This window comes from Papaver somniferum, chromosome 7 (assembly GCF_003573695.1).
Source record: "Papaver somniferum cultivar HN1 chromosome 7, ASM357369v1, whole genome shotgun sequence".
NCBI lineage: Eukaryota > Viridiplantae > Streptophyta > Magnoliopsida > Ranunculales > Papaveraceae > Papaver > Papaver somniferum.
Genome location: NC_039364.1, coordinates 8,684,832 through 8,700,136, shown reverse-complemented (window position 1 = coordinate 8,700,136; position 15,305 = coordinate 8,684,832). Strand labels below are relative to the sequence as shown.

Genomic DNA, 15,305 nt, shown 5'->3' with positions numbered 1-15,305 from the left:
TGTTCGTTACTTTGGATGTTGTATTTCATGAAGATTTCATGTATTTTTCATGTGAGTTTGAACTTCAGAGGGAGTACCACAAGGAAATTCATACTCTTAACTATGGTGACGATATATGTAATACTGATAAATTTGTTATTACTATCCCTGATGATATAATCAGTCGATCTGTTGATGAAGAAATTATAAGAGATGAATAAGTTTCGAGAGAAGAAACAAAAACAGGAAATGCAGTATATGATCAAAATACTGAAATTCAAAAGAAGTTCTAAGAAAAGAAATTCAAGAGTCTACAGTACTTCAAGAAGATGAAACACCTAACCAATCATCTTCCGAGGATGTTCTTGAACTGTCAAGAAAATAACTTCTGAATCGTATAACAAAGGTATTCCTAAACCCACATATGAACCAGAAATCTCTAATAAGGTCAAGTACCCTATGAGCCATCATGTCTCTACCCCCCGTTTGCCTGAAACAAATAAGGCATTAGTGAATCAACTATCTACTGTTTTTATTCATAACAATGTGCAGGAAGCATTAGCTCATCCAAAATGGAAGGCGGCGATGGACAAAGAAGAGAAATCCTTAAGAGAAAATGGTACTTGGGATTATGTTGATTGTCCAGAAGGAAAAAAGATTATGGGATGTCGTTGGGTCTTCAACATTAAATACAAGGAAAATGGTGAGATTAAACGCTATAAAGCAAGATTAGTTGTTAAGGGATACAACCAAACTTATGAAATAGATTATACTGAAACTTTTGCTCCTGTAGCTAAAATCAACATAGTGCGAGTCTTGTTTTCTCTCGCTGCAAATTGGACTGGCCTTTACAGCAGTTCGATTAAAAAATGCCTTTTTGCATGGTGAATTATCTGATAAATACATGGAGCTTCCACCAGGTATTCCGATTTCTTCATCCCATGGTAAAAAGGTATGTAAGTTAAACAAATCATAGTATGGACTGAAACAATCTCCAAGAGCATGGTTTGGAAGATTTACCAAGTCTATGAGGAACTTTGGATATCATCATAGTAACTTTGATCATAATTTTTTCATAAAGAAAAGGAAAGATAAAATTACAACTGTCATCATATATGTGGATGATATGGTGGTGACAGGAAATGATGCAGAAGAGAGAAGATCTCTACATAACTACTTGTCTAAGGAATTTTCTTGGGATTGAAGTATCTCGATCTAGTAAAGGAATTTTCTTGTCACAAAGAAAATATATCCTTGATTTATTACAAGAAGTTGGCATGTCAGCATGTCAACCAGTTCATACACCTATGGAAGGAAGGGTGAAACTATGTATTGAGCCTGATCAAGTACCTATTGATAAAGGAAGATATCAAAGACTTGTGGGAAGATTGATGTATCTATCTCACACGAGGCCAGATCTTGCTTATGCACTTAGTGTTGTTAGCCAATTTATGCACAATCCAGGCGAGCAACACATGGATGCATTTATGCGTATCTTGCGATATTTGAAGTCTGCTCACGGAAAAGGGATTTTATTCTCTAAAATGAAGATTGTCGAAGAATTGTGGCATATACAGATTCAGACTATGCAGGAGAAATAGATAGCAGACGTTCTACTGCGGGCTACTTTACCTTTATGGGAGGTAACCTAGTTACATGGAGAAGCAAAAAACATGATGTTGTTTCACGTTCAAGTGCAGAGGCTGAATTTAGAGGTATGGGGAACGGTATTTGTGAAACTTTGTGGTTAAAGTTTCTTCTCAAAGATTTGGGAACCAATTCTTTTGTATTTTGATAATAAAGTTGCGCGTGATATAGCTCATAATCCTGTACAACATGATCGTACTAAACATGTGGAGGTTGATATATTTTTCATCAAAGAGAAGCTTGAGAAGAATATTATTGAGCTGCCGCCGATTCGTTCAGAAGATTAGCTTGTTGACATCCTTACTCACTCAGTATCGAGTAAGAAGTACTTAAGTTTTTTGAAAAAGTTGGGCATGTGTGATATCTATGCACCAACTTGAAGGGGAGTGTTGCATTCTATTTTTAGGATAGATACTCACCTTATTTAATTTATTTCCTAGTTTATAGGTCTTCCCATATTGAACTCTGTATATACCATCAGCTGTGTAACTAATTGAGTAACCTAAATAATAAGATATTCTTTTATATCTTTATTTTTGAACTGGATGTTTAAATTCCTGGCTACGTGTAATCAGAAGTTAGGACTGCATGATAATCGCATAAAAGAGAAGATTCATTACTTGTTTACAGTTTAATAAGCTATGAATTAATATAAATGGGACTTTTCTATTTGGTGGTATGTTTTATTTATTTTTTTTACCATTTAACCTTCAGTTCTGGTTGCCTTTTGGTTTCCTAGTATCATGAGACAGAACCCTGTGACATAAAAATATGTCATGTGACCACAAGGTTGAAAATCTTCCCGGGGGTCTAAATTTTGCTCCATAGCCCAAAATCTACCTGAGTGACCCAACTATTTTGACCTAAATTTTGGCTCTAAATATCGGCAGGTAACCAAAAATCAACAAAGTGACCTAAATTCTCTCATTTCGAACCAAAATCTCCCGTATAAATCTAAAACTAGTTTATCCTATGATTCAAAATTTATTTCATGACCTCTTATATGGATCATGAACGAACCAATGATAACATCATGACTCAAAATTTGTATCGTACCACAGGAACTTCAACTCTGACTTGAAGTTAACCACGTACACCAAAGAAGGTTTGTAGGTACGCATTTGGTTCCCGCACTCCCAAAGAAAATGTGCATTTTGCTCATTTCCTTAGCTCTTTTTGTTCTTCTTTTTCTATATTTTTTTTCTTTTTCTTTTTCTTTTTTACATGGGAGATAGAGGTCTGGTCTGGTCACCGGTGACATGTTTAGATTGGCACCATACAAGCTGTAAATGATTTTCTATATAGGCATGTATGCTTAAACAAAAGAATCTATATAGGCACCTTAATTGTTGATTTGGGCCTCCGAGGGAAAGCTAAAAATCCTATTAAGTGCAAAAAATATCATCTCGCCAGTCGCCATTTCATTTCAGCTTTACTCTTTCTCCAAACCAAAAAATCCCCCAATTTCCAATCTCTATTTCTGAAACTTATTTTCTGCATATCTTTATTTCAATGGATTATTTCAGGTTTCTCCCAGCAGAAATAACATTGGATATATTAATTAGAGTATCCACATAATCAGTCATTGAATCCAAATTTGTATGCAAAACATGGAAAAATCTTATTTCTCATCATCCTTCCTTCTCCAAGATGCACTTCCATCATCATCTTAATCATCCTTCTGATTCCGGTAAGTTGGGTTTTCTTGCTCTTAATGGAAACAGTATTCCGAAATTTCATTATTTTGAGTATAATGAGAACAATGAGTCAACTGAACCCATTCAGAGAATTACAAGGATTAATCTAACCACTCCATTTGGGCGTATTAGTTTTCTTGGTTCGTTTAATGGTTTAATCTGTTTTGCTCGATATGGTGGACCTGTTTGTATCTGTAACCCCATCACTAAAGAGTATGTTCTGCTTCCTAAAATTAAAAGAGATTGTTGTGATACTGATCGGTGTGTTAATTGGATGAGGCATTTGGTTATGTTTCTTCAACCAAAGAGTACAAAGTTATGTTTCTTCTACATCGAGTTTGTAGAAGTTTACATATATACTTTAGGGAGTGGAAATGGCTGGAGAAACCTTGGAAAGTTCAATTGTGGAATAAGTCTATATCATACGGAAAAAGGCGTCCTTGCCAATGGAGCTCTTTATTTTATGGGTGGTCAATTAGGAACGATCTTATCTTTCGATTTGTTCGAGGAAAAGTTTTGTGAAAATCTTCCACCACTTCCTTTGACACCATACGGTCACTCGTATACTTATCATAAAATAGGGGTTTTAGATGGGTTTCTGTATTTTGCTATTTTGCAAGTTTCCAAAAGGAAAAACAGTCATGAGATATGGCTATTAAGAAAGAAGAACGACAACCCTGACATGAAAGAGGAAGAGGAACACCAGTCGTGGATTTGGAGTAAAGAGTTTAGGATCAACAAGGAGACTTATTAGCTGTTACGAAAAGCGGCGTTGTTTTAAGTTACTTTGATAACAATTAAAGTCTGTGGGCATCCAACTCAAAACCAATTGGCAATGAGTGGAGAGGCTCTTTCATATTATATTTTAAGTTATTAAGGGGACATTAACAGTGTGGGACTATTATCCTCAACACGCTCCCTCACGTGTAGCCTCGTTGGGCCTAACACGTGGACCTACATTGTGCGGTGATCATTGGGCCTACTCACACACGGGCCTGGCTCTGATACCAAATTAAAGTCTGTGGGCATCCAACTCAAAACCAATTGGCAATGAGTGGAGAGGCCCTTTCATATTATATTTTAAGTTATTAAGGGGACATTAACAGTGTGGGACTATTATCCTCAACAATAACTATCTCAACCTTTCTGACACAAAAGCTCCAACCTCGAAAACGCTTGTGGAATTTAAGGAACGATTTCATAGAGTATATCCTCACAAGAACACTTTAGTTTCCTTGAAAGAATTAGGGGAAGAAGATATAAAGATAATGGAGTCAATTGAAGGAGATAGAAAGCTCTGAACTGGTTGTGTCTTGAAATTGAAGAACAAGGGACCTTTCTGTGGACTTACAGCTATTAGCATTGTCTCAGTGAGTTTTAAATGTTTTAAATTTCTTGGTTGTCTGTCTGTCTTTATATCATATGATGCAACTTTATGGAGTGTTACTTGTTTTAGGTTAAGATATATTAGTTTCTTTATTCTTAGTTCATTTAGCTTATTAACTTGATCTTATTCGAACGGGTGAATGTGATGTTTACTACAGTGACAAATCCTTGTATGTTAGTGTTGTAATCGCTATCACACCGGAGTTTGTTTTCATTCATCAATAAAACCTACAAGCAGTGTTCTCTATGACAGAATGTTTCCATTCTGTCATTAACTTTTTGATTGTATATCCTGTTAACTTGTTACATCATTTGGGTAAAAACCTACGGATGAAAGACTCGCTGGATTATTTCTAAACTCGGGTCTTGTATGTTTCTCTGTATTGAAATCTTCTCTATATGTTGAGTTTGATTTGACGTCGCAAATGTTGCACGGAAAATGGACACTTAGTTGCTTTCTTTTTCGGAAAATGGGTCATTTGTCTAAATATTTTTAAAACACGGTTCAAATGGACGAGTAAAAAATAGTTTGGGTGAAATGGACACAAAAAAAATAGCAAGGATGAAACTGGATTCATCCTGACTTAAACTTAAAAATAGCAAGGATGAAACTGAATGCATCCTGATGTAAATTAAAAATAAGAAAAAATATTTGAAAATGGGTAGGATGAAACTGTTTACATCCTGACTATTTTTACATTGTTGTCCATTTAACCAGTATCAAAATCTAACTGTCCTTTTCATCCAAAAATTATTGATTTTGGTCTTTTTAACCAAATTTGTGTTTCTTTTTCTTTTATGAAAAATTGAAAACTTGGGAGGTTTGAGCAAGAGGGTCAGATTCTCTCATCTAGGAGCAATGGCGTATATGCTTTGGTCCTTGTTTCTAGCCATTTGCAACTGTCCTGTGGATACTGCTAACAGTTTCAAGGTTTTTGAAAAGGAATTATGCAGTGCACATAGTGAAGAGCTTGAAATGCGTGAGATAATGTGTTCCGCTCGTTCAACAAAACTCTCTAGTAGCAAGAGTGTACCAGCTTCATCCAGGTAAAAGAGACGAGTTTATGGGACGACGTGAAAACTGAGGTTCTGTAATTTGCGTTGTATGGCAATCGTGATTCGTGGGCTCATCATAAGGTAGAGATGTTGCACCCTTTCTTTGCAGCTAACTTTTGTGGGGCTTGAAAAACTGAGGTTCTCAAATCTTGTCCTATACCAATTCTTTTGGGATATATATAACCTACTAAGACCCTATAATTTTATAGTTATCTAAGGGTGTAAATAATACCCGAAAATACTCGGTATGTTTGTACCTGTCCGAGTCCGCCTGTATCCGAAGTAGCCCGAAGCCTGTTATGGCCAGTCATGGGCCACCCGGTCTGGCCTGGACTAATTTATTGAGCGGTCTCGGGCTTTGTAATTAATTATGATGCCCGGCCTGAAAGCCTTTTATGTACCATTAATCATTTAATATCCTCTTAAAAAGACTTAAAAGTTACCATTTTATAATTGTCAATTTTGTGTCAAGAAAACTAAATCGTATAGTTGTTTTTACTTATAATTAACCTTTTCAAAACATTAATGATAATGTATTTTCTTATTAGAAAGTTTATTGTACTCTTATTAATTATTTATTATAGATTAAAATTAAAAGTTTGTCATTGTAATTTAAATATAAAATAATACTATCACTTACGATATATAATGTTATAAAGGAAAGGATATTGTATTAGAAATAAATAAATTTAATACCATTTATTTGAAAATTTAAACTTAAAATAAAAAAAGAAAAAAATTTCAAAATAGTGGTCTGTCCGGCCCTATCTGACCTGCCCGTATAAAAAACAGATTTTGGGTGGTCTTTGGATAACAAACTATCCACTTTTGTCCGGCCTGAATTTGTGTATCCAGAAGTGGATTATGACTCGGTTTATTATCTCAATGTTTCCCTTTCCTGATTTTAATTCCTAAATGTGAAAAGAGAAATCTTCTTAATGTTCAGAACTCCAAAGAACTTTCATGAACTCCACTTGAGTTTGATCTCGCAATTGTTACACGGAGAAAGAACTCTATAATATATCTCGCAAGGTTAGAATATCTTGTCCTGGCATAGCTCTTTTTTCTGAATACATGAAAATACTAGTTGATTTGAACCATGAATATTTCATACAGAAAAATTAAAACGCCGACTAAGGGGATCGAACCCTTGACCACGGGATTAAAAGTCACGCGCTCTACCACTGAGCTAAGTCGGCCACTGTTTTGCTTCCTCATTTCTGGAATTTGCTTTTGTCTGAATTTCGCTCGTCCAAGGATCATGGTGAAAACTTCCAAAGCAGTAAAATAAATCATTTCTGGCTACGTTATCTGAATTTGGCCCCCTCTTGAAAATCATTAAATGAGAATTGCCAAAAATAGAGACCCTAGATGATAAAGATCTCATTATTAATCCAGTCAATTAAAGTATTAATGATAATTTAATTATGGTAGAAAAAGTTTAATGGGAATTGTCCAAAAACAAGGTAAACATAACACGAAATTTAATCAATTTTCTTGGAATGTCGCGTGAACACATTTTAGAGTTTATTATAAATTCCCCTATAAAGAGCCATAAGAGCCAAAATATCAAAGTAGCCAAGTAGGAGAAAGTTATTAGAGAGAGGAGGGAAAAACAATCTTTTCACGATCGAAGATGGAAATGAAAAGTGTCAAGTTTATAGTCATAATGTTGTTGTTGATGGGAACCTCCACAGGGAATAGCAGTCCTCCAGCAAATTCCTTCTCGGAATGTTATCAAAAATGTGTTGATAAATGTTGTTTAGATCTGGGTGATGGATGTCTAAACCATTGTGACTCTGAATGTTCCGATGATTGCACACTCCGTCTCCGCCGAGTGAGAACCAAGAATTCCCTAAACATTGATTGTGCTTCTACCAACTGCTATTATCAATACTCCGCAAAACCCTAGTATGTTTGTATATACATATTTATATACTCCTGCTATTTTCCTTTCCTGCGTTTACCTTTTTCTTAGAGCGTTCACAATGGACAACTAAACCCAAATATAGTGTCCAGTTGATAGGCATAGTGGGACGGACCATCGATCAAAATTTGATCAAAGACTAAAATCCAGACCAAATTTGGTCTGCGACCAAGACCAAACCCAAATATAGTCGGGCGTTTATATAGTCCACGCCCCATAACCAGGCGGACGTATAGTCCACGTCCCACCCCAGGCGGACGTATAATCCACGCCCCACACCAGGCGAACGTATAATGCACGCCCGTCTTTTTTTTTTTTTTTAATCTTTTGTGTGGGGCGGGCTTAATACCTCCGCCCCACTCTTTACAAACTTCAAATGCATGGGGCGGGCATAATACCTCCGCCCCACTTTTTCTCTTTTTTATTTTTTTTTTCTACACCGGGCGAACGTATACTCCCCGCCCTACACCAGGCGTTGGTATATTCTACGCCCCACACCAGGCGTTGGTATAATGTCCGTCTGACCAAATTTAGTTTTTCCATCGTAGGGTCACACACCAGATTAAACCCAAAATTTGGTATTTTTTTTCCTCTTTGGTCTTTGGTTATACTCGCACCACTGCAGTTGCTCTTAGCTCTTATCATATCAATTAACTTTTGGTGTAATTGGTGCTTGCAGGTGGAGAGGAAGTGTAAGAATGCTTAAACTCCTGCTCTGGCTGCTCAAAAGTTAGGGCTGATGATCTGCATGATGGTCGCATAAAAGAGAATATTCATTGCTTGTTTTCGATTCAATAAGCTATAAATTAATATAAATGGGATTTTCTATTTGGTATCGATGTTTTAATATATTTTTGTTTTGTTGCGTATTTTTACCATTGAAGTTTGGGATCTAGTTGTTTTCCGGTTTCCTAGTGTCACATATGACATAAAATTCTAAACCTGGGCCTCATCCATGGGTTGTGCCTCAAGATACCCATAAGAACTCTGAAACCGGTTCAGGTATCGGTCTCATCCGGGTCACACACCTAGAAATTTTGTCTGACCTTTTGAATCTTCTTCACAGGATCCACCACACCACACATATCCCAGTCCACACAAAGAAATATGAGAAATAGAATCAGACTTCCATTCAGTTTAGCAAAAAAATCAGGGTTCTAATGGAGTTTCAGTGAGACCGTTGATGGAGATTTTCACTACATATTAACAATTTCCATAAAGTTTTGATTTTTTTCGGCTCCATCAATGGCTGATGTTCTTAGTTTATCTCTTCACTCACTAAATTCTTCTTCTTCATCATCTCCTTTTGTTTCTTCCTTAGTTAGATTTTCCACTTCACTACAACCTGTTCTAAGGAGAGTTTCTGATAAAATTGTTTGTTCTTCAATTGGAAGTTCTTCAGCTGGTTTTCCTCTTGTACTTCAACAACAGAAATTGGTTTCTTGGAAGGTAATTGTAGAATTGGGTTTTTTTGTTCGATAATTTGAGTTTAATTTTGAAGCCCCTTTACTTGGAATTGTGTTTTTAACCATTATCTAGTACAAAATTTGTATTTTTAATCAATGGTGTAGCTTCAAATTGGGTGTTTTATGCTGAAAAGTAGTACTCTTTGATTCTGCTGGACTTACTATGTTAATTATGTTTGGACTAGGATAATTCTTCCATTTGGTGGTTCATTGAGTGATGTTAATAGAAATTTTACTGCTTAGGTATTTGAATTGTTTGGTTATGAACTTATTATCTGAATTAGCTCTCTGATGTGCGTTGTTGATAAGGTGTCTTCAAATGTTGTAAATTGAAGTTCTTCTATCTTGGATTTGTTATGGAAATGGGTCTATATTGTTTGTTTATGCATGCTTGGAGTTGTGGAGTGAATGTTTGTTGTTCAATGTGTTGCTTTAGGTACATGCAGGTATTGCGGAAGCTGAAGGTCCAAAATGGTGGGAAAGAAATACGAGTCCGAATATGATTGACATTCATTCTACAGAAGAGTTTTTGAATGCATTAAGTCAAGCCGGAGAAAAACTAGTTATTGCTGAATTTTATGGCACTTGGTGTGGTTCTTGCCGGGCTTTATTTCCCAAGGTGACTTTTATAGAATAGAACAACATTTTCTCACATTCATAATGGTTCAACACAAAATCATAAGCAAAAAATGATGCTTAGGGAACCTATGAAATTTACTTGCGTTGATGGGTTTCCTAAGTAAATTTGACAATTTGTTTTATGTGTCATCCTTATGCTCAAGTTCTTCACCCCGTAATGTTTGTTTGGAGGAAATTGATAGTCTCAGCATTGTGGCTGTAACTTATTGTCCGAGGAACTTATTGTCTTGTCATCACCTGTCCTCACATTTACTTTCTGTCTCTTTCAGTTTTGTAGAATTGCTCAAGAACATAAAGACATTGTATTCCTTAAAGTGGACTTTGATAAAAACAAACCAATGTGTAAAAGTTTGAATGTAAAGGTTCTACCCTTTTTCCACTTCTATCGTGGTGCAGATGGACTACTGGAATCCTTTTCATGTTCACTTGCAAAGGTAAGTTAAAGTTTATGCAGCCCTTCAATGAGTTCATGTTTGCTACTTTCTTTTATTACTTAAAATAAGTGCTGCAATAGGTGTATAAATACTATCTTTAGTTGGTTGTATCAATTAGGTTCCTATACAAGGTCGATTTTTATGAAACTTGAAACCTTGGAGACCACTACATGGCGACTTCAATGACTTTCAAGATGTTTGGCATGTTTTCGTAGATAAATCCTACGTTCATGACTGCCTAAATTCATATTATGTTTTTCCACAACTTGCAGTTTCAGAAATTAAAGGATGCTATTGCAAAACATAACACCGCTCGTTGTAGTATTGGTCCACCTGTAGGTGTTGGAGAAATTACCTTTCCTGAATCTTCTCCCCCTGCTCCAAAGGATGAAGCAGCAGAAGCTAGTTCAAGATAGCCCACCTGTCCTTCCCTTGCCATTTTATCTTCCCTTGTCCAGACGCGTGGATCTTCATTCATTTCATGTTAGCTTATCTAAACCTAATATGTATATTTTAGTTTTATTTATAGTAGAAGTTGATAGGAATTCAGAATCAATTGTTCTGCAACATTCTTGTCATTGTTTTTCCATCTGTAATTTTTTGTATCTCAAACTGGTTTTATTGAAATGGAAATGTCCTTCCTGTTTGTGATCCTTGTTTCCGTTGACACTACTACTACTGCAGGATAATTTTCATGAATTGCTATTAGTCTTTATTGTCTCTTACTCATGGTAATTAAGAATGTACAAATGGCAGAACAATTAGCTCCCTGCAAATGCTTAATATGTACAGATGGCAGAATAACTAGCTCCTGGCAGATACTTATATGAGCATCTTATTTGTTTTAATCTTCAAAAGAATGTTGACCTAGGAGTTGCTGAATTACGTGGTATGTATGTTGGTAAAATCTTCTTACTATGGGTACTGTAATACTTTTTATGTGGTGCAAACTGCTGGTAGAACCATTGATCTCTTCCCTTTGATGGGGGTTGTGGTGTCAGGGAAGTTGCCTCCATCTTCAGTAGTATCTTCAATTGAACCATCCTTCGATACATTTATCGGGTAAGTCACCAAATGAATAGCTTCCATGTCTGCTACCTCTTCTGCACTGTAAACACTCCACATCTTGTCTCCTATTGCTCGCATGGTCCTCACACAGTCCAAACCGTGGGGCTCATTGAAGCAGTGCTCAACACGATTGGTATGCTCGTACCAGAGTGACATCCGGTAAGCATGAACATCCCCATTACACTGTTTGTTTCCTACATATTTTGGTTGGTAGCATCCTATTGCAATCTCTGTGTCTCGTCTTCCATCCATTGATCTTTGGTTGATGTTTGCAGACCCAATCAAGATATACGTGTCGTCAACTGAAAAAACGCGCAGCAAGAAAGAATCAGAGATTGAATAAAAATCAGAACTCAACCTAAATGATGCAAAATGAGTCTTACCAATCATAATCTTGGAATGAACATAAACCATGAACCTCCTATGCATCTGGGCGCTCCAGTATGGTGTATCTGGTTGGGGAGAATGGGGAGGTACAAACTCCTCTCCGTCCTTCTTCTCTCTGTTGGCAAGGCAGAAAAAATTCAGGTAATCCTTTGGGTGCAATAGTTCACCGCTCTCTTGGATTGCCTCTCCTATCAATTTATACATCATGCTCATCGTTTGTCTTGTCCAATAAAGCATCTCCTGAACAGGTTCGCTATTTGGTAATCCTTCTGGCCGCATAGGTATCACTATATATACAGCAAATCTTTCTTTTGCTTTAATCTTCTTTACCACCTTTAGAGCAATTTCTACAGGGATCAAGTTATTGCAGCCACAATTCCTATCCTTCTCCCACATGTGGCAACCTCCTATAAAATACTGGTTCTCGATGTAAATAAACCTCTCTGCACGCCTGATTGCTTCTACATATGCTTCATGGATGCTGCATTCTACTGCAATGTTGTCTGGCAAAGACACTGAAACCCTATCGATCGACCTGAAGACTTGAACTTTCCAGTTCGCTACTTGATTTTCCACTTGCTGAGGTTGGGAATTATGTAATAAATTTGGAATGTCGTTTGTCTGAATAAGAAGAGAAGGATTGCATTGTTTGGTCCAGCGCTGCTCAAAATTGCTCAACACATCCCAAGCTGCTTCACCAGTGAGGCAAGCATGAGCATCATGCCAGGGTTCTCTGGGTCCGCCTTTTTGGAGGCAGGCACCAGCTATGCTGGTTTGGTAGAAATCCAGTACATGTGATTCATTGTTAAGTGTTCGAAACAACGAATGATCTTCTGTATCATAGCGTCCATCACAGAGATCCACGCCACCGATGAAACTCGTAAGTTCTCTACTACTACTATTAATGTACTTGTTACCAAATTTGGCTGATAGAAAATTTGCTTGTGTGTCCACGGTTATGGTCTTCTGATGGTGAGCAAAGAATGTAGGGAAATCATTGTGTAATCTAGGGCACAATCTGCATATAACCTTAGATTGTTTGAAGTAATCAAAAGCATCTTCATCATGGGTTCCCATGACTCCTTTGTTCTTGATAAATGGTAACGATGTTTCATCATTCCAAAGCATGATTCTCACAGCAACTCCTTCTTCTGCCTTTTGTTTTAACAGATCCCCGATCTTTACTCCTCTTGCTTGTGGGATATCAGCTTCATGGTCTCGAACCTATTAAGAACACATTGGATTAGCAAAACCAGTCAATGATAGGTATGAATAAATCAGCACTCAAATCCTACTTACCAGCACCATTTTAGGATTGAAAGACCATCCTGCTATATAAATCAAATGCTTAGCACCATTAATGGCCTTAAAAACATCCACCCACAACTTTCTCGGGCCTTCTCCATGAAAATCTACTGGTGGTTGGAAAGTAGGGTGATGGTGAACATCTTGATACAGTATGACGTTGCAGTTAGATCTCTGAGGAAAACTAGCATTTTTAAGTCCTGCAAACTTGTCATGATTCAGTACTTTATCCCAAGTTGGTTCATGGTTTGCATGTTTAAACCATAGCATGAACTGAACCCTTAGCTCAGGGTTTGGTTTTCCTTTCTCCGATAAGGTAGAAAAGTTACCCTCAAATAAGGTTGAATCTTCTATCATTTTACGAGCAGAAATATGAATCTTTCCCAAAGTTGACCCGCACTGGGTCTTCATTGTTATAGTAATTGTTGAATCTGCAGGATGAGCACACAGTATTTGGAAGGTCTGATTCCATGTTCGGTCGCTAACTTGTTTTGTCTCTGCTACTTTTTTCTCGTTTATTTTGATTGTTATATAGGTAGCCTTCTCACCTAAACATGCACACTGGGATAAGAATTTGTTAGAATATGACAAATCTGAATATGACAAGAATGTGTTGATTTACAAATCTGAACGTTGTAATTGCATGTCCAGATAAACATATACTTACATTGAAGGGAAACACTGGTACGTAAGGAGTTGCGTGGAAGATGGTAGCTTCAAGGGTTCCATGGAAGAACTTATTCTGCTTAGACTCCACTGACATTATAAATAGTCCTTCAAATCAATCTTTAGTTTTTGAATGAAGAAAAGAAACGAATTCAACTGGTTGCGCCTTGTTCTGGTAAGTTTTATGTTGAGTTTGATGAAACTTAGAGACCGAACTGATTTGGTTTTTATAGAAACCTGACAGCAAAATGGAAAAAGGTAGGCAGTTTGGAGGGAAGAAAAATTGTTGAACGTTTCAGTTTGTTATGTCTTAGACACAACCATCAAGTATATCTTACTTTATGTATTGCATCATCTCTGCATTTAACTTAGATTCAAATCAACCCTTCTCATTTCCCATAAGAAATAAACACATATTCGGTATTCCATTACTGTAGCAAGTGAGGAAAAAACAAGAGACTTTTTTTTTCTTGCTTTCTATTTCAGCTCAAATATTTACAAGAACTCAGGCTCGGTCAGAACCACTTGAAACTAGACTACATAAATTTCATACAACCTGTCTCATGGATGAATGAGATGTCAGAAAAATGTCTACTTTTTGGCCATTTCTGTTTGGAGCTGACTCCATCTGATTCTAAGGAGGGTCACAAAATCAGATGTACAGTATGTTTTTTTCTAACTCAGCTGACTCGTCTAAGTCCGATTCATCTAAAAATCAGACTCATTATATCTAACTCAAAAGTTGGTTTATTAGAGTTTTTCTGTGCCTCTGACCATTACACCCGGCTGAAAATTACTAATGCTTCGTCGAAAACTCTTGAATCCGTTTAAATACGTGCTTAACGAATCAGATACAAAACTCAAATACACTCGAGTCAGATTCATAAGCAGACACCAGAAAAATGGAAAAACAAACAATCTGACATCTGATTCGAGCTGAGTGGTGTCAAGATCCAAACGAACAAGGTGTGTTACATCATATCTGGTCGACATGATAGTCATGTATTGAATTAGGAGCAGGATACGTCCCTGTGAGGAGGGTGATGATTCATGCAGTGATTCACGCAACAAGACAACTGGTGCTAACTCTCCTGTTAATTCTTGGGCATCATGGAAAGATTGTGAAGATATTATTTTCCTTTCAGTTTGCAAATTGCTTCACACTTTCTCTCAACTCAAGTCATTTTCATTACATGTTTATTACGCTAACACTTAGTTGATTTTTCTGATTTTTCTGAGTGGTGGATTTTTTTTTTTTTTTTGAATCATAAAATTAAGTCAACAAAATACACAAATAAAATAATTACTTGAAAGAAGAGAAAAAAAGAAAAGTAAAAACAAGAAAATCTTTGACTTCATAAATTCTCTCATTCTCTTCTTTTTCTTTTGTTGTTCTTCATGTTTTGATTCTTCTTCTTTTTTCTAGGTTTATTACATCACAATGTCATATTCATGGTAATGGAAAATTTATTCCCATAATTTCTTTCACATCAGAGCTCCTCTACTACTGTCGTTGTGTTGAAAAAAATTGATTCTGATTTCTTACACACTCCATGGAACACTAATTTGATACTTTCATTTTTATCACTATGTTTACTATCAAAGAGCTCTGTCTTTTTTTTCTTTTCTCTTTTATCTGATAAAAATT

The 15,305-nt window shown here is 36.5% G+C and overlaps 2 protein-coding genes and 1 non-coding gene across 4 annotated transcripts; 1 reads left to right on the top strand and 2 right to left on the bottom strand.

The window, feature by feature from the left end:
- Positions 1 to 6,892: 6,892 nt before the first annotated feature.
- TRNAK-UUU lies at positions 6,893 to 6,964 on the bottom strand. The gene has a single exon. It is a non-coding gene; the product is annotated as a tRNA-Lys (tRNA).
- Positions 6,965 to 8,770: 1,806 nt separating this feature from the next.
- On the top strand, positions 8,771 to 10,882 carry LOC113295214 (thioredoxin-like 2, chloroplastic). The gene is made up of 4 exons (XM_026543561.1): positions 8,771 to 9,141; positions 9,595 to 9,777; positions 10,067 to 10,231; positions 10,504 to 10,882. The coding sequence occupies exons 1-4, from the start codon at positions 8,938 to 8,940 to the stop codon at positions 10,645 to 10,647; spliced, it is 696 nt and encodes a 231-aa protein (XP_026399346.1). The 5' UTR covers positions 8,771 to 8,937; the 3' UTR covers positions 10,648 to 10,882.
- A 48-nt stretch (positions 10,883 to 10,930) lies between these two features.
- LOC113295213 (phospholipase D alpha 4-like) lies at positions 10,931 to 13,921 on the bottom strand. 2 transcript variants are annotated; one of them, XM_026543559.1, is made up of 4 exons: positions 13,659 to 13,921; positions 12,986 to 13,552; positions 11,683 to 12,910; positions 10,931 to 11,601 (listed from the first exon to the last, which is right to left on the bottom strand). In XM_026543559.1, exons 1-4 carry the CDS (start codon positions 13,752 to 13,754, stop codon positions 11,168 to 11,170), a joined length of 2,325 nt encoding a protein of 774 aa, XP_026399344.1. In that variant the 5' UTR covers positions 13,755 to 13,921; the 3' UTR covers positions 10,931 to 11,167. The 2 variants fall into 2 exon arrangements, with proteins under 2 accessions (XP_026399344.1, XP_026399343.1); XM_026543558.1 differs by having other exon boundaries at positions 10,931 to 12,910.
- Between the last annotated feature and the right edge of the window lie 1,384 nt (positions 13,922 to 15,305).

Excerpts from the sequence above, each read along its gene's own strand:
- LOC113295214 (XM_026543561.1), top strand. The coding sequence starts at position 8,938 with ATGGCTGATGTTCTTAGTTTATCTCTTCACTCACTAAATTCTTCTTCT. Across the intron at positions 9,142-9,594 it reads AGAAATTGGTTTCTTGGAAG|GTACATGCAGGTATTGCGGA; the intron begins GTAATTGTAGAA and ends GTGTTGCTTTAG. Across the intron at positions 9,778-10,066 it reads GCCGGGCTTTATTTCCCAAG|TTTTGTAGAATTGCTCAAGA; the intron begins GTGACTTTTATA and ends TGTCTCTTTCAG.
- LOC113295213 (XM_026543558.1), bottom strand. The coding sequence starts at position 13,754 with ATGTCAGTGGAGTCTAAGCAGAATAAGTTCTTCCATGGAACCCTTGAA. Across the intron at positions 13,553-13,658 it reads TACCAGTGTTTCCCTTCAAT|TGTGCATGTTTAGGTGAGAA; the intron begins GTAAGTATATGT and ends TTCTTATCCCAG. Across the intron at positions 12,911-12,985 it reads TCAATCCTAAAATGGTGCTG|GTTCGAGACCATGAAGCTGA; the intron begins GTAAGTAGGATT and ends TGTTCTTAATAG.